General features: G+C 37.5%; 1 protein-coding gene across 1 annotated transcript; it reads right to left on the bottom strand.

Moving 5' to 3' along the window:
- Positions 1-348: 348 nt before the first annotated feature.
- Positions 349-18,982, bottom strand: RPF1 (ribosome production factor 1 homolog). The gene is made up of 9 exons (XM_063624220.1): positions 18,490-18,982; positions 16,941-16,997; positions 14,953-15,033; positions 8,251-8,346; positions 7,507-7,660; positions 2,555-2,637; positions 1,951-2,132; positions 1,653-1,779; positions 349-597 (listed from the first exon to the last, which is right to left on the bottom strand). Exons 1-9 carry the CDS (start codon positions 18,715-18,717, stop codon positions 556-558), a joined length of 1,050 nt encoding a protein of 349 aa, XP_063480290.1. The 5' UTR covers positions 18,718-18,982; the 3' UTR covers positions 349-555.
- Positions 18,983-19,813: the final 831 nt, after the last annotated feature.

The raw sequence follows: 19,813 nt of genomic DNA, 5'->3' as shown, positions 1-19,813 counted from the left end.
CAACCTAGCCACACAAAACCGAAAACCTCAAAATCAGGAAGCAAAGATTAGCTTCAGTAATTTGCAACTTTGCTTTAAACCCTGGTAGATAATTTTGCTTTAAATTTTTTACCCTTCTGAAGGCTTAAGAGAATGTTAAAACATCCAGAAACCTGGCCTCCATTTAAGCTATTAAAACTGTGCCAGACACTGGGAATCCAAGGTTAATCTAGTATAAAAATCAAGGGTTAGCCAATATTTACCAACCATTTTATTCCTCTCATGTGTTCTATGCAAATAGGAAAGTTAATCTTTCCTATTTAATTCCAACTTAATTATTCACAGTTACCCAAAAACAAGAGAACGTAGTTTAAGGAAACCTAAGCCATCAAAATAACTTTTATTTGTATTTTCTACATAAACACACAGTGGCAATTCATGGCATTTGGTAATTCGTCCAGACGTGAAAGGTTTATGAAATCAGCAAATGCCATTTTGAAAAGTATTGTCAAAAATAATTTACCAAAGTTCAAGATAGGCCTGTTCAGCAAAATCAAGTATTATTCTCTCAGTACTTTATAAATGGAATTTTCTTCTACTTGTATCCATTTCCCGGGGCTGAAAGTGGAAAGCAGGGGAGTGGAGGAAGAAAACAAAAATATAATTAACAATTCAGGGAAGATAGTAAAAGTTAACAACATCCCTAGATCTTTACAGGTAACACTAGCGCTGAAAAACTGGGTTTGTGTGAGACCCTGAATAGTCAGTCTTCAGTCTAATATAAAAGATGTTGGCAGTTACTCTGTGTGTGATTTTAAGATAAAGTGTTACTAAGTGAAGTACTGCTTATACTAGACAGAAAAGGATGTTTTAGGCTGCACGCGGTGGCTCACACCTGTAATCCCAGCACTTTGGGAGGCCAAGGCAGGCGGATCATGAGGTCAGGAGATCAAGACCATCCCGGCTAACATGGGGAAACCCCATCTCTACTAAAAATACAAAAGATCATTAGCCAGTGTGGTGGTGCACACTTGTAATCCTAGCTACTCGGGAGGCCGCAGCAGGAGAATAGCTTGAACCCAGGAGGTGGAGGTTGCAGTGGGTCGAGATGGCGTCCCTGCACTCCAGCCTGGGCAACAGAGCTGAGACTCGTCTCAAAAAAAAACAAAAAAACATTGAAAGTTTTCATTGTTTTCATTTATGATTTAAGATGATCTCCAACCTTCTAAGAAAACTATCAATAGTTCTCAAGAAACATGTAGTAGAGTCACATATAACACAGGCTTATAAGCAGATTGCTGCTGGGTCCCATCTCCGAAGTTGCTGATTGAGTAGGTCTGTGGGCCAAAGAATTTTCATTCCTAACAGGTTCCTAGGTAACGGTGCTGGTCCCACTTTGAGAACCACTGATGTTTATACTTCAGATGAACCAAGGTTAATCACCAGACCCAGATATTGTATCTTTTTTTTTTTTTTTTAGTTCAGGGGTATATGTGCAGGATGTGCAGGTTTGTTACATAGGTAAACATGTGCTATAGTGGTTTGCTGCACAGTTCATTTCATCACCTGGGTATTAAGCCCAGCATCCACTAGCTAGCTATTCCTGATGCTGTCTCTCCTCCCACCCTCTTATCCCATACTTTAAAAATTAGTTTTTTTAAATAAGCACATACCTTATGGACCCATTCATACTCTCCATATTTAGAATCAAAGGTTCCTTTCTGAAGAGACCTTAATTTTAAGGTAAAACGTGGTCCAAGTTCCTGAATTCCCACTTTCTTTTCACTCCTGAATATGTATCTTCAAAGACAAAAAGAGTTAAATTAGTCTGAATGAGCTATTGTTTACAGGCTTCAAAAGATAATTCATTTTATCTTGTATGATGCTTGCTACAATATGTTGGACAATTAGTTCATGTTGAAAATATATTTCATCATTGAAATCAAAGTTCAACGAGTTTACCTTCCTTACCTGTGAAATCTGAAGAATATATAATCCCGTTGATTGTGGAATGTGGCAACCTGCCTTCCGATAAATTGAGGATTATGAGGAAAGAGAGATGCAAACATACGTCCAATTGAATGACCCAGCCGTGTTGTAAAATTATTCAGAATTATTTCAGGTATGTGTTCTGTGGGGTCCTTGCCTCTTCTCTAGAAAAATAATGAAAAATAAATATCACAATGAGCTAAGCTAATTGGCAATACCTCCCAATGCAATTTCAAGTATCAAAATTTACATGACAAATTTGCAGAATTTATCATATTTTAGTGACAAACTACCACAGATGGCTTATTAAACCCATGACATAAGATGTATCTAAAATTATTTTAATATGCACTGAATGCAACAAAAAAAATCCTATTAGAAAATCAACGTGCTTCATAGTAATGAAGACTGTTGCCTGCCAGCTGTAACTTAACCACAGTCTCCCAAGAAAACTGATAAAAACTGCTCTAATCAGGAGAATAAATGCCATTATTAAAATAAATTAGAGCTATAAGATATAGCATCTATTAATCAAATAAATACTGTGAAGAGATCAATACCAATCAAGGAAATGTATAAAACTTACCTTAATTTCTTTACGAAGACGAACACTGCTCATTTTAAAATGAGCAGTTGGGCCATTTGGCAAGTGACTCAAAATAAGTCCATCTGTTCATAAAAGTTAAGAAAAACACATTGAACTCTGTAATCTAAATCTAATTGTTTAACTGGCCCTCTACATCCAAAGGCCCCTAAAATCTGTACCCAAGTGAATAGGCAGATGTACATATTCCTCTGACGTGACATTTTCCTACCATATCAAAAGCTCAAAATCAGTCAAAATCTTTCAAGAAAATAGACTAACCTAGAGTAGTCCTTTTTTTCTCTTTTTACAATATAATAGTTAATCATCACCCTCAATAGGGTATCTTAAGGTACCCTAAAGTAGGTGAAAAAAGGCTATGTAATTGACCACTACTCTTAGGAGTAAAATAGGATGGAATTCTACAATCATGTAATACTGCAAATAGAGTATGAGTTTACCTCCATGTTCTGAATATGTATAACCCCAAAATGTCACTTTTATATATTTGTATGGTCAGGATATGCTGTCAACTTTGAATAACATCCCATGAGACCAGACTCCTAAACTTTCTTCTATGAAATTAAGGTTATTAGTATTTTGCAAGAGATCACCCCTTACTTAGGATTACTGTACCACAAATTATAATCAACGAACCAATTAATAGCCATTCACTGACTGTCATTTCCCATGAACTGAGAATTATGCTAGACACGCTAAAGTACAAATGAAATGTAAGATCACCTACCTACAACCAGCAGGAATAGCAGCCCAAGGACTCTAGAAGTCCTGGGTGCTGCAAACTAAGGTTGCTACCTATATAATATTCTTCAAGTTTTTGTGGCACAATCTGACCTTCACTTGAAACACCTTTACTTTTCATGAGTAATTCTTGGCTATTGCTTAATGGCATTACAAGCAGGCATATTAATGGCAATGGACAGGGCTTTCACTTTCTATTATGCTTTTCTAGTTTAGGAGAAATTTTCAAACACATTTCATCTGATTCAACAACATAAATAGGCCAGAATCAGATGGTTTCAAGTCTATCTGCATATAATATGTATCTTTCAAAGCAGATGTTGCCATCTTTTTACAATGGCATCAACACTCATTCCTCCAGATTAGAAGCTATGGTATCCTCAACTTCTCCCTCTCCCACCAAATCTTAACTGCTTTTACCTTCAATAATTATCACTTAGCATCCTCTTTACCCTTACTGTCTTAGTGAGGTCCTCGAGATTTTCCACCTAGATTATTAAAGTAGTATTGTGGTTGGTCTGACCTTTTTCTCACCATCTCACATACATCTGCTAATGCAGATTGTAAAATCAAGTCTGGACTTAGGCCTTGGTTCTGTAAGTAACCAGCTATGGGACTTAGCTGTTTGATTACATCTGTACCATAGTTTCTCACGTGCTTAGTGAAAAACAAACTAGATACCTTCACAGTCTTGACAGCTGTAGCTAATTTCACACTACTCTCATCACAGACTCATCTACAGAAAAAAGACATTAGTATCAGACTCATAATGTGGCCACAAATTACCTTTTCAACCTATTTACCCTATGCCCATACCAAGCCTGTTTCCTAACTGGTAGGCACTCACAGTCTTATGTACTATATATGTGAATCCTAGCATGCATTTTTTGCTTTTGCTATTTTGAATACCTGCAATGTTTTACTCATCTATTATGGTCTACTTTAAATGTCACCTTTTTATGTAGTCAGAATTAAGATCTAAATCTTCTCAGTTCTGTTACCACAGCACTCATCACTTATTTAAGTTACAATCAGGAAAACACCTTTCTTCCCAACTAATCTGTTAACACTTACGTAGGGATAGGAATTTTTTTCTTTGAGATGGTCTCACTCTGCAGCCCAGGCTGAAGCACAATGGCACGACCATGGGTCACTGCAGCCTCAACCTCTCAGGCTCAAGCAATCCTCCCACCTCAACCTCCCAAGTAAATGGGACTACAGGCATCATGCCCAGCTAATTTTTGTAGAGACAGGGTTTTGCCATGTTGCCCAGGCTGGTCTCAAGCAATCCACCTGCCTTAGCCTCCCAAAGTGCCGGGACTGCAGGCAGATCTTTTTTTTTTTTTTTTTTTTTTTGATAGTAGTGCCTACCATGTATCAGATTACCAGCAAACGTTTGAATTCTATCATTTTAAAAGATTCACCACAGGCTAAACTTCATGAAATACAGCCAAAAGTATTTATTAAGGGGTCTAGGAGATATAAAAGTCATTTCTTCCAACACCCGAATCAAGGCTTAAATCCTTTCTAGAACATTCCCACTAAATTGTGGTCTGTGTCAAAAGCAAAGTACAAAACCAAAACTTACCAGTTTCTAAATAACTTTTCCCATGTACCTGCATTGTGCAAGAGGCTTTATTTACATTACTGCTAATCCCTAACACAACTCACATAAAACAGGAGTCATCATGCCTATTTCAGTGATGAGGAAAAGAGGCTGAAGAGGGTCAAGTAAATTAGCCTAAGTAAATCAGACCAAGGCAACTGTGGATCTCAACCAGGGTGGGAATGCACCTAGCTTAAGCCCTTGGCTGACAGCTGCTCACATTTGGAAATGTACACAGGCATTTTGTTTGTCAGTATGACTGAGGTGTTACTGGCATTTAGAATCCAAAGGCCAGGAATGCAAACCATCTTAGAAGCTGCCAAGAGTGTAGCACAAATAATTACCCTACCTCAAATGCCAGTAGTTCCCCATTTAGAAATAATGAATAGAGGGTGTAGGTCTGTACAGATAAAGTTTACATGCTTCTCACTATACCACGTTTACTAAAATGCCTACCATGTGCCAGACACTAGGCTTTATAAACATAATACATTTAATGTGATCTTTGTAGGAACTCTAAAGATAGGTATTATTTCCTACATTTAAAAAATGAGGAAACTGAGTGGCTAAGAAACTTGACTAAAATCACAGAACTAGAAAATAATGGAATCTGTATTTGATATCACAGCTACCCTGCCTCAAAGCCACTACTAGGTTTCTACAGTTTATAGATAGCTGATGAAGTTCTATTTTAGAATAAGTCAAAAAAGTATATCCCTTTAAGTTTCACCATTCAGCACTACTCTTCCACACAGTAGCCCCTCCAATGTCTTTAGAAAGATGCCATGTTCCTAGAATCTACTTTCCCACAGGCTAAATCCTGTTTTTTCAACTTTTCCCCCATGTGTCATCATTAGGAGTTCTGATTTTTATTCCTGAACCCACGCTAAGTCTCTAGGAATCACCACTTTTTTTTTTTTTTTTTGACAGTCTTGCCCTGTCACCCAGGCTGGAGTGCAGTGGCACCCTTGGCCTCCCAGGTTCAAGTAATTCTAGTGCCTCAGCCTCCCAAGTAGGTGGGATTACAGGCATGCACCACCACGCCCAACAATTTTTGTATTTTTAGTAGAGATGGGATTTTGCCATGTTGGCCAGGCTGGTCTCAAACTCCTGACCTCAAGCAATCTGCTGGCCTAGGCCTCCCAAAGTGCTGGGACTACAGGTGTGAGCCACTGCACCCGGCCAGAAAATGTAAACTTTTTAAAGGCAATAGATGGTGTAAGTGAAATTTGTGTGACTATATAAAACACCCTGGATAAAATAAGGATAGAACATTTACTGAATTGATGAATGCCTGCTTCTTAGCAGAGTTACTAGCAGCCTCAAAGTGATGACAGTTGTTTTTTAACTGCCAAAAATAAAAAGAGGAAAACAGACCTTGCCACTTTGTGGAGGCAGTTTAAAAAAAGAAAAAGAGGCAGCAACTACCTTAAAAAATAATTTTTTTCTGGAGTAGTTAAGTATTCAAGAGATTTTAGATATTTTGGTACATTAATCCAGTTAAGCCAAATTATAATATGGCCAACAAAACACATTACAAAGCTTGTTATAGTAGTTTCTGGAAAGCTACTAGTACAAGTGGATACAGTAAGTTATATTGAAAACAAAGTCATAAAAGTTTATAGATTTTTAAAAAACAGCCTTTTAAACCACTAATTTAAAAAGAAGAGTGTTCACTGATATTAGAAATAAAATGTTATTCTGGCAGCACAGTCTTGTCCCTATTTTTTTGGTAAATTCTTTATAATTTTATTTTAATGAAATTAAAAATCATAAAGATGACTCATTCAATTGGTTATCTTTAAAGTTACTGAACTCACAGCCATCATTCAATAAATAAATAAAACAACAGCAACAATAGTAACAAACCTAGATATCCTTTATCAAATCTCTTATCTCAACAGGAAGAAATACCTTGGGTTCAGGTGACACATTCATCTCAGATCTGAGACTCACAGACAAAGTTTTAGACTGGAACACACATATAATATGGGCCCAAGTCTCCACCTCAAAAACTTAATCCTGTGATACCACCTCTGGCAATATAAAATCTAGCCATAACAAACCATATGCAGATCCCCAACCAGGTCAGCCCTTTCCTTCCTCTCTTTCCAAATGGTAGTCCCCCTGCACTGAGCGCTTTTCTCTGCCTTATTCCCCTCCCCTCATCCATCTAGATCCAGCTTCAGCATCTCTTTCTATGGGAAGTCCTTCCTCCCAGGGCAGACTTTTTACCAGTCACAGGGTCCCCACTATATTCTGCATTTCTCTATTTAGTTGTACCATCCACACTATATTTTGTCAGTTTACATATCCATTTACTCCATTTATGAATTTCCTGAAGCTTGTTTTATCTCTGCATCTTTTACTAAGAGTTAAAACAATCTCTTGGCTGTAGCATGTGCCTGATAAATGGTGAATGCAAACGAAAAATCAGTTTATAGACTCTTGGAAAGGATATAATTTTCTGATAAAAAAATTCTTTTCTGAAAGTTATAGGCAATATTTCCTTATTCTTTTAAATATATTTTTAAGCGGGATGAGGGAGAGGACAGGAAAACCTCCTTAAAAAAAAAAAAAAGGATACTTGGGGTTTTACGATCTTCATTAATAACAATGAGGTCTGTGAAATCTCTTGCGATGCACTGTGGAATAATTTTTTTCAGAGCCAGTCCTCTTCTGTAATAAACATGTGAGTTTGGTATAACTGTGGAGAGCTGTTCACAGAGTCGTACTGTTCTCTGCAGAACAAAATAACACAAATTTTGAATAGTTTTCAAAAAAGAATAAAAATCTTATGTGGTACATATTCATAAGGAAAGAAATAATGATTATTATGATTAATAGAAAGCAACATTGAAGAAAGCATGAAACTCGAACAGTGTGTCCTCTTTTATCAAAGGCTGATCATCCTAAAGCAGTGGTTCTCAATTCGGCGCGATTCTGCTCCATCAGAGAACACATTTGGCAATGTCTGGAGACATTTTTGATGGTTATGACTGATGGTAGTGGTAGTGGTGTGTGGTTGCTACTGGCACCTAAAGCATAGAGGCCAGGGAAGCTTCTAAACATCCTATAATGAACAGGATACCTCGCCATAACAAAGAATTCTCCAGCTAAAATGTCAACAATGTTGAGGCTGAGAAATCCTATCTTGAAGAATCATGTTTAGTAAACCTACATCATATTACCAGTGCTACGTTTTATTTACTTAGTCACAGGCATTCTTTAAGGCAATTAACTAATGGTTTAACTCTTCTGAACAGAGTACTTTAAATAGAAGTAATAAGAAAAATAAGAATTCAAGAACTAAATTAATCAATGTGTTTACCCCATGAGGTCTATCTGATGTTGTGATGAGAATCTTGGGAGAAGTCTGTTTGTTGAAGTAAGAAGCAAATTCATCTGTAGCTTCATCATAAGCAACCTGAGAACAGAGAAGAGGGATAATTTTACATCAAACAAATACTCTACCAGGCCAGAATTCTAAAAGTAGCATCAGCAGGACTGTTGGACACTGAGTACCTAGCTGATAGGGGATTTAAAGACAGACTAGGAAGGGCTGACATTAATGGACACATGAAGAGGATGGATGAGTGGATTTCTCCTGTGTAAAATACAAGTACAAAACTGAATAAAATTGTCAGAAATCACTTCAGGGCAGAAACTGAGATATGTTTACTCTTGAACTACTTTCATTTCCCTCATCAACTTGGTTAGTAAAAACAACGACAAAACAAAAAAACAAAACAAACAAAAAAAGAAGCAAAAAAAACTAATGAAATTACGAGAAGACAAATCTTCCGTTGAGAGACACTCAGATTTAAACATTAATGAAAGTAGTATCTTTTAAAATTTGTGGAATATACCAAAAGTGGTAGTCTGAAAGAGTTTTATGGCTATACCTGCTCATATTAGAAAATATATATATAGAGCAAATCAATAAATACAGAATAAACTCAAAGGAAGCAGAAGAAAATAATAAAGATAAAAGGAGATATAAATGAATTAGAAAACAAAGATTCAATGGGATCAAAGAAGAAAGTACTCAGAAAAGACTAAGAGAATAGATACCTTGGTAAAAACTGATTTAAAAAAGAGAAAAAGCCAAAATAAAATAATATGAGGAATGAAAGGTGGACATCACTGTAGTCTCACTCATGAACACAGATATAATTAATTCTAAGCAAAGAATTAATAAACCCAATTTGGTTATGATGTTTAATGCAGTAAGAGAAAAGCCACATAATCACCTCAACATTTTCAAAGAGAACATCTAATAACATTCTACATTCATTCACGACAAACAAAACAAAAAAATAGCATAATAAGTAAAATTTACTTAACCCTTAACTCATAATAATCTATCTCTAGTGACACAAATATTAATGATGACTCATTGGAAGTATTCTTTTGAAAATCAGGAACATGGCAAAGATGGCACTATTGATTTTTCTATTTATTTGACATTAGGCTAGAAGTTCTAGAAGGCACAAAAGTGGGAGAAAAATAGGTCAAAATAAGAAAACTGTCATTTGCAGAAATGATTATCTAAACAGAAAAATGAAAACAAATCCCAACAAATTAGGAATGAATTTAGGTAGGCTACTGGTTAGAACATCACTATTCAAAAATCCATTGCATTTTTATAAATTGGCAAACAAAACAATTTTCAAAGACATGCAGTTTACACCAACAAAAACCGTAAGATAGCCAGGAATAGCTCTAACAAGATTTATGTGTCAACTTGCATGAAGAGAATTACAAAATACATGAAATACATTTCACTACTTAAAGGAGACCTAAGTAAAGAAATATATATTATATACATACATACGTATCCCCAAATTGATCTGATTTAGTGCCATTTATAATTTATATGGAGGAGCAAAGGCCTAGGAAAAGCCAAAACACATCTGAAGAGAGGGGATTTAGCGGCAGGAGTGAAAGAAGCATTTTGCCCTTATAGATATAAAGACTTATTATGAAGCTAAATAATTAAGAAAGTAATGATGCAGTGACAAACTGACCAAGCAAACAGCCCAGAAAAAGACCAAGCATATATAGATATTTGATATATATCATGGCATTACAATTCATTGTGGGGAAAGGCTGCACTACTCCAAAAATGGTACTGGATAAACTGGTTATATATAAATGAACTGTTAAGAAGTAAAACACAGAACTGTAAGAGTACATTAAACCTAATTCAAAATACATATATGCAAAAGGACAGGTTGGAGTGGGAGACAGGAAGGAAAGTAACAGGTTTTCGTTCTCACACCAAACAGAAAACAATTCCTGACAATTAAGTAAATAAATGAGAGGGAACTCTTTAATTATTTTAGAAAGAAGAACTTATGATCACAGCAAAGAGAAAAGTTTCTTAAATATGACATAAAAAGCTTTAAATGCTAATTTTTCAAAAACTCAACTACATCAAGAACTTCTGGTCCTAGTCCTCAAAAGACACCATAGAAAATAAAAAGAGAATCCACGAATTGGAAGATTCCTTTAATACGTATGAAGGATTGGTATCCAAAGTATATAGAGAAGTTCCACAAATGCGTAAAATATACTACATGATAGAAAACTGGGCAAAAGACATGAACTGGCTCATCTCTAAAGAAAACAACTTATATTAAATGATGCTCAACATTAGAAAACAAGGAAATACAAATTCGAACCACAATGAGACAGCCTTTTATCATTAGTCTGAACATACCAGGAGTTGGTTAGAATGTGGATGAGCAGGAACACTACTCTTGTACCACAAAAGTACAAAATGATACAACCACTACTTTGAAAAATATTTTGGTACAATCATGTAAAGTTAAACATTTACACATCCCATGACTCAAAATTATCCTACTGTAGGTAAACATTCTAGGGAAACCTTTATGTACACATACCCTCGATATGCCTGTTACCCCCAAATTTATCTCCAGTCAAGACCTCTTCCCTGAATTCCAAGCTCACATCCCAACTACCTGCTTGACATCTCTTCTAAAAACTCTTGAATCATCTCAAACATAACATATGCAAAACTGAACTCTTGATTGCTCCTTAAATCTCCTTCACTCAGTCTTCCACATCTAGTCAATGACCATTTCATCCTTCTAATTTGCTCAGTCTAAAACCTTAATACCATCTCTGAATCCTCTATTTATCTCATATTCCACATCCAATTTGTCAGGAAATTGAAGCAGCTCTGATTTCAAAATATACCCAGGGGAAAAAATATTTAGAATCAGATCAATTCTCACCACTTTCATTGTAACTACCCTGGCTCAGGTCATGATGAAAGCCCATCATTTCTTTCCTGGATTTGTTTAGTAGCTTCCTTTGTCTACTTACCTCTGCAGTTATATTCTCAGTAAAGCAGCCAAGTACTTTTAAAAATCAAGTCTGATCACAACATTCTTCTATTCTTTTTTTTTTTTTTTTTTTTTGAGACGGTGTCTCGCTCTGTCGCCCAGGCTGGAGTGCAGTGGCGCAATCTCGGTTCACTGCAAACTCCGCCTCCTGGGTTCATGCCATTTTCCTGCCTCAGCCTCTGGAGTAGCTGGGACTATAGGTGCCCGCCACCCCGCCTGGCTAATTTTTTTGTATTTTTAGTAGAGACGGGATTTCACCGTGTTAGCCAGGATGGTCTTGATCTCCTGACCTCGTGATCCGCCCGTCTTGGCCTCCCAAAGTGCTGGGATTACAGGCGTGAGCCACCGTGCCCAGCAAATCATTCTTCTATTCTAACCCACCCAATGGCTCTTCATTTCACTAAGTATGAAACCGAAGTCCTCATACTGGCCAACAAAGTCACTGATCTGGTCTTTCCTCTTCATCATACTTTCCTAGGAACTCTCCTACAATCCTCTCCCTTGCTTGATTTCAGTCACAATGGCCTCCTTGTTATTCTTAAAAAGCATATACGATACACTCCTGCCTTGGAGCTTGTACACTGGGTGTTCTCTCATTCTGGGGCTCTTTTTGCCCAAAGATGGCTAATTTCCTCACATCCTTCAAGTCTTTGCTAAATGGTCAATTTCTCAATAAAGCCTACCCTGACTTTCCTATATAAAATCACTACCCGCAGAAAAATGGGCAAGAGACACAATCAATTGATCAAGGGGAAAAAAATATGAAAAGATGTTCAACCTCATTCGAAATGAGAACTGCAAATTAAAACTACAGTGATATACAATTTCTCACTTATCAAACTGGAAAAAATGATTTACAGTGAGTGTAAGTTGAGGAGTAACATTCAAGTATCTCCTCCCCAAATACTTACTAATTATCATACAAAGGGAAAAACAGTAAATTCAGAGTCAAGAAACCTGGCAGGCACCACTTTAACCAAGTGATCAAGGTAAACATAACCAGTATGAGAAAATCATCAGGTGACTCTTGATAACAAGTACTGAAAAAGGACTTAACATATCATTCATGGCACAGGTTAGCCTCCCTAATCCAAAAACCCAAAACCTGAAATATTCCAAAATTCAAAACTTTTTGATAAAGCACAACATGGCACCACAAGTGGGGAATTCCACATCTGACCTGATGTGATGTGGTCACAGTCAAAAGTTTGTTTCATGCACAAAATCATTAAAAATATTGTATAAAAGTTATCTTTAGGTCAGGTGGGGTGGCTCATGCCTGTAATCCAAACAGTTTGGGAGGCCAAGGTGGGAGGATTGCCTGAGCTCAGGGGTTCAAGACCAGCCTGGGCAACATGGTGAAACCCCGTCTCTACTAAAATACAAAAAATTAGCTGGGTGTGGCGGCGCGAGCCTGTAGCCCCAGCTATTCCAGAGGCAGAATTGCTTGAACCAGGGAAGTGGAGGTTGCAGTGAGCAGAGATTGTGCCACTGCACTCCAGCCTGGGCAACACAGCGAGACTCCATCTCCAAAAATAAAAAAGTTACCTTTAGGCTATGTGTATAAGATGTATATGAAACATAAATAAATGCTGTGTTCAGACTTGGGTCCAATCATCAAGATACCTCATTATCTATCAAAAATATTCCAAAATCTGAAATCCAAAAACACTTCTGCTCCGGCTGAGTGTGGTGGCTCATACCTGTAATCCCAGCACTTTGGGAGCCTGAGGCGGGTGGATCACGAGGTCAGGAGTTTGAGACCAACCTGGCTAACATGGTGAAACCCTGTCTCTACTAAAATACAAAAATTAGCTGGGTGCCTGTAATCCTAGCTACTTGAGAGGCTGAGGCAGGAGAATCGCTTGAACCTGGGAGGCAGAGGTTGCAATGAGCCGGATCGTGCCACTGCACTCCAGCCTGGGTAACAGAGCAAGTCTCCATCTCAGAGAAAAAAACAAAAAACAAAAAAGACTTCTGGTCCCAAGCATTTCAGGCAAGGGACATTCATCGTGTATTTCTGTTGAAAGTACATAAACTGAATACAATCAGAGGAAACCCCAGGCGAACTCATATTAAGGTACATTCTACAGAATATCTGGTCTGTACTATTCAAAAAATCTCAATGTCACAAAAAGCAAATGACTGAGGAATTGTTCTAAATTTAAGGAAGTTAAAGAGCAATTACAATGGAATGTATGACCTGGGACTTTTCTTTTGCTAAAAAGGACATTATTGGAACAGCTAGTGACATCTGGGTAAGATCTATAGAATAGATAACATTGAATACCAATGTCAATGTCTGATTTTGCTAACTGTGCTCATAACAAAATGAGATATATAGGAATAAAGGGGCACCATGTCTGCCACTTACTCTCATTTAAGAGGGAATATTTAGGAAGTCTGGGTGAAGGGTATGTACAAATTCCTACTTTTCTATTAAGTCTGAAATAATGTCAAAATAAATTAAAATGCATACACACACACACATCTTACTTACATAAAATTGCAAACCCTCTCTACTCCAGGTAGTCCCGAATCTCCTTTATCCTACTATTTTCCCTTAGTAACCTATCACTGGCTAAATGTCTAATTTATTTATTTCATTATGTTTACTGTTTGTCTCCCTTCCTAGAATGTAATAAGCTCTGGGTGGGCAGAAGTTGTGTGTGTGTATGTGTGTGTGAGTATTCTGTGTACTGATGGATCTCAAATCCCTAAAACGGATCCCAGTATGGTGCAGGCAAATCCATAAACATCTGCTGAAAGAATGACAGAAATCAGTGAATGACTATACCAGGAGATACATGAAAGAATGTTGACAGCAGCACTGTTTCAAAGCAAACAGACATTCAAAACCAAGTTTCCTTTATAAAACTTTTAAAAATATAGTTTTAAAATCTTGCTTCTTTTACTGCACTGTTGCAAACTATCTAAGGAGAATGTGCAAAGTGAAAGATTATCTTGAAACTAAGATTTATGAGAATACAAAAAATACCATCAAAGTTATTCTTAGGTATCAAAATGTCTAACAAATACTACAAAAGTCTATAGTATGAGGAATTCTTTTAAAACCACCAGGCCAGGCATGGTGGCTCACGCCTGTAATCCCAGCACTTTTGGAGGCCAAGGCGGGCAGATCACCTGTGGTCAGGAGTTCGAGACCAGCCTGGCCAACATGGTGAAACCCCATCTCTACGAAAAATACAAAAATCAGCCAGGCGTGGTGGCAGGTGCCTGTAATCCCATCTACTCAGGAGGCTGAGGCAGAAGAATTGCTTGAACCTGGGAGGCAGAGGGTGCACTGGGCCAAAATCACACCACTGCACTCCAGCATGGGTGACACAGCAAGACTCTGTCTCAACAAAATCAAAAACAAAAACAAAAAAACCCCTCCAAAATACCATTCAGGGATTATATGACAAATGTAAAAGTTTACCTAGACATAAAATAGATTATAGAATTTTTCTATAGCATTATTGGGAAATTCAATTTTGAAATAATCTACACCAAATAATAAGATAATATGCCAACATTTTAGCTGAATCAGTCCATTATACAACTTTGCCAGCCAGCACTTTACATATCAACATAAAAACATATAATTTATCAATTATATGCTATCATTCAAACTAATTTAAGACTTCTAACATTACCTCTTCATCATTAGGGTCTACTGTGGTTTCATCATACACTCGCTGGTTGTCAATGGTCTTCGGTACAGGCTTTGGTGGAGCCTAAGTAAAAGAGAAGGTATTATATTTTAGAAGGATTTTACATCAATTATATTATGGTTGGAGAAATATAACAGAAAGCTACAAATAACTCCAAACTCAATCTGTTCCTCATACCAATCCACTTCTATTGCTACATCAATCCTAATAACAATATTGAATAAGAGGCTTTTTTTTTTTTTTTTAACAATCTGGGCAGAGACACACTAGAAGAATGGTCAACACTGAATGAAAAGGCTTAAAACTGTGCAAAAGTAACAAGGAGAAGAAATGGGGATCAAGATAATTATCTACCGGGGGAAACATACCAAACAGGAGAAAAATACAAGAAAAAAATAAAGCAACATCTGTACATGACTTTGTTCCAATACTTTCGGGAAGCTACTCAGAAATATTTAACAAAAGTCTAGTTGTTATCCATTGAGCTAGTAATTTTACTTTGGGGTATTTATGTTCAGGAATGTAAATGGGGGAGAAATGTGTACAAAGAAATACGTAGTATCCCTATTTATAATGAAAATAAACAGCAAACAGGGCAAATGTTCAACAAGGTAATGACTAAACATACTATGGTACATCAACATTATGGGATACTGTTAGGATCAGCAATCATGCATACTCAGCTTAGACCAAGAAATGGTGTAAATGAATTGGTAAGAAGTAGAATACAGAATTCTAAGAGTACATTAAAACTAATTCAAAATATATGTACACTAGCAGAGCTATGAAGAAAATATAAACTGAAACTAGCATTTATTACTCTATGAAACAAATACTACATTTTAAGCATTTTTTAAAGGAGGCAGTTTTAAGAAGTCAACTTTCATCTCAAAAAACAAGAATGGTGTATTTTCAAATGGTGATCATAACATTAATTTGCTGTAATAGACTGATTACGAAGAGTTAAAAAGAGACTAACATGCTTGACATACTAGGATACTGCAGGTCAAAACAGTCTACTATTGACAATTTTCTATGGTTTAACCTAATACTATTCAAAGAATGCATGAAATAGTAGAGTGTTTAGTTTGTATACAGTCTTTACATTTTTTTCCCTTCCTCAAACACCCTTATTTGGTAACTTACTTGATATCTTAAGAAATGGGAGGGGGAGATATGAATGTTTTCAAAATTTTGCAAAAATAAATCATAACCTAGGAGTAACTATAAATACACTGAAAATAAAAATAACTTAGCTATGCAATAATGTACGAGTATTTAATAGTTAAAAAATTTTTTTCAATAAAGATTTCACTTCTTATGAGTACCACAAATACAGCCAAATTCTTTCTTGATGCATTATCTGCTCTTTTCTTTGCCATAATCCTCACCCTCCTCCCACTCCCCATTCTCACTTTTCACAGGTTCATATCCTCTGTACCAGCTCTAAAGCTTAACACACTCTTATCACCCTACTCCAGAAGAGGCTCTGTCCTGCCTTTCCCCAGCCTTGCCTGACCAAAAACCTTTGCTTCACATCACAAGAGCCAAGCTCCAGGCCTAACCTGGGGAGCTTCCCCATTTCCAAAGTCAGGGAGAGGTGTTGACCTCTGAAACACAAAGTTATATGCAAAACACCACCACTGTGTTACTGTATAGGTACACAAACATACATAGTAAAGATACAAGAAGTGCATGGAAAAAATAGTCAAAAATTTCACAAGTGGTTATCTTTGGAGGGAAAAGCAATTATGAAGAAGCAGACAAGGGGCTTCCAACATTCTTTGCTAATGCATTATTTCTTAAGCTGTGGTTAAATGATACAAAAGAGGTTTATTATATTACTTTTGTATTTCTTCATACATCTGAAATATGTAATAATAAGTTTTAAAAGAAAGTAATTCAACTTAAATATTAGGAAGGATTCCCTAATATAAGATAGAAAGCAAACAGCTAAAAATTGTATTTACCTTATCACCAAGAGCCTCTCTCTCTTTTTTAAGTTTTTTCTTAGCTGCCAACTTTTCCTAAAGGGTTAAGAAAAAAGAGAACAATATTGAGAAACAACCAGTTATATCACAAACACGTACTGAAACTACAAATTACTAATGCTATGAATACTCGCACTGGGCGATCTTTGTAATCTACTGAAATAAGCATCTGGACATGGATTTTTCCAACTAAATTACTGTAAGCCAAATGAGCTGGACAATCAATAAGATTTCTTTAACAAAGACTTGCTCCTTTAAAAAAATCTAAACTGGCAAGTTTGAACATTTAAAATTTGAGTAGCTTAATCTTTTTCCATAAAGCCTCAAATTAATTAAAGTACAAAATGTGATGGTTTCCGTTGTGTTTTGTTTTGCCTAACTGGTTGCATCCTAAAGACGACCATGGTTATGCTGCTTGCTTCTCTTGAAAAGCACTGACAATAGGAATGGGAGATGAGTTTTCAGGTTGTTTTCCATAAAACCATCACCAGTTACTCACATATTTTATAATCAAAATATACTTTTAAAATTTAGTAAGAGCTTGCAAGGTGGATTAAAAATATACTTTTAAAATTTAGTAAGAGCTTGCAAGGTGGATTAAGATTATCTGTATTTGTACTGTCGATCTATATATTCTTCTGGAGATTTCTAGATAGAATGCTTGACAAAATAAAAAATATTCTTTTTTCCCCAGCACCTACTGATCCTCAATCCACCAGGTTTCAGATTAGAAATCACAGCTCCGATAAGTCTTCTAGGACATCCCTCCCCAATACGTGCATACCAGAATGAGTTAAACGCCCCTTGTATGTACTCAAAGAGCACCTTGACACTGAACATGAGTAAGAACCAGTTCCCAGGCCTCAGAATGGCCAGTAAGAGGAGACAGACACATAATAATAATATTGTGTGAACTTCTGCGATGTGCAAGAATAAGCAAACCTTTTCTTCCAATTGCAATTTAACCAGAAATGGACACTGCGACCTTGGCAAGTCGTTTAAACCTCTTTAAGTTTCAGTTTGTTTGCCTACCAGAAACGTATAAGGATAAGGCTGTAAAGAACAAATGCAATTACCAGAAACTTTACAGTACTAATTTCGGTAAGGAGCTGCTGCAGGAATCAGAGAAGCAGTATTTTGGATTTATTACGTATTGCCTCCATTTCGGATTCTGCAAATTAACCAACGCTACCTAGAGGAACCAAAGGCCTGAGACTTTTGCCTTCTGGGCCAGGAAGGCGTAGTTTTCACTAAGCCAACTAGCCTTCCAGCTTTCCTTGTGAATCCAGCGTCCTAAGAAAGAGCCTATCAAGAAAATCTTCCACCTTGACGCTCAGGCAAAAGGCTGAACCTAGAGTCTCCAAACTAGGGCGAGGGGACTAGAACACGTGGGCCGCGGGGCCACCCTTCCCACTGAGCCACAGAGAACACTTTTAGACCAGCTGACAACCACAGATGTGCGCCCCGCGACCGCCCTACGCGTCAGGAACACCGCGCAAGCGCCCGGCAGCCCCCGCCCCTCGCGTACCTTCCGCTGCTGTTGTTTCCACCGCGTGAACATTAAGTGTCGCCGCTGTTTGTTTTTAATCTCCGAAATGCTAAAGCCTGGCGGAAAGGCAGCCGCTTTCGGGGGTTGGACCCCGCTTTCCGTCGCCACATCCCCAGCGCCTGCAGCCTCCTGAAGTTCTTCGGCAGGGGCTTTCCGTTTTAGACTTTTTTTAGCGCTGCCGCTGCTCTTATCCCCGGCTTTCGCCATGCTGTCGGCTCCTTTGCTTCCGTACGGAAACGGAAATAGCCTTCTCCTGTGAACCCCCTTCCTTAACCTTTTACTTCCGGGGCCGCAAAGTTTTTAAAACTGGATGTCTTTTGTGAGTTTTAGCCATTTAAGAAAATAGTAAAGCTGAGGCTTGAGGAAACTTTAGGCAGTTTGCCCAGCTGTATAAAAAGTGAGATGATGAGTTTGGGCACTCCTTGTGCCCTAACCTCAAAATAATGGAACAACAACAACAAAAACCGTGCCTGGATTAGTTTACGTTTTACTTGAGGGAAACCTAAAATGAGCACACAAATAAATTATGGTGAGCTACAGAGTAACACATGGTATGGAAAAAAAATAGAACAGGATAAAAGAAGATGAAGAGACATTCATCTTTTTGAGACGGAGCCTTGCTTTAATGCCTAGGCTGGAGTGCAGTGGTGTGATCTCTGATCACTGCAAACAACTCCTCCTGAGTAGCTGGGACTACAAACACGTGCCACCATGCCCGGCTAATTTTTGTATTTTTGCAGAGATGGAGTTTCACCATGTTGGCCAGGCTGGTCTTGTACTCTTCATTTCAGGTGATCTGTCTGCCCTGGACTCCCAAAGTACGTTGCAATTTTAAATAGGTTTCTCAGAGTAGGCTTCGTTGTTGAAAACGTTACATTGAGCCAAGATTTGAAGGCGGTAATGGGATAAACTAGTTATCTGAGGGAAGAGCTGTTAATCTGAGAAAAGCTGGTTATCAAGGAGAAAAGCTCTCCTGGCAAAGCAAACAGCCAGCTCCAATGCTCCTAGTCAGTAGCAAGCCAGGAAAGGCAAGAAGTGTTGAGATTGGACAGGTGGTGTAGAGTTTTGTAAGGACTTTGGCTTTTATTTTATATGAGATGCAGATCTCTTATAGAATTTTGAGGAAAAGAATGGTATGATCTTAACATCTTGAAAGTACCAGGCTGGTGCAATGGCCTCCTTTAGCACTTTGGGAGGCCAAGGCAGGAGGATTGCTTGAACCCAGGAGTTCAAGACCAGCTTGGGCAACACTGTGAGACCCCATATCTACAAAAAGTAAAAAAATATATATATAAATATATAT

The sequence above is a fragment of the Symphalangus syndactylus genome, chromosome 12, assembly GCF_028878055.3.
Source record: "Symphalangus syndactylus isolate Jambi chromosome 12, NHGRI_mSymSyn1-v2.1_pri, whole genome shotgun sequence".
Classification (NCBI taxonomy): domain Eukaryota; kingdom Metazoa; phylum Chordata; class Mammalia; order Primates; family Hylobatidae; genus Symphalangus; species Symphalangus syndactylus.
The sequence above is the reverse complement of the archived record's forward strand: the minus strand, read 5'-3'. Positions and strand labels throughout refer to the sequence as shown.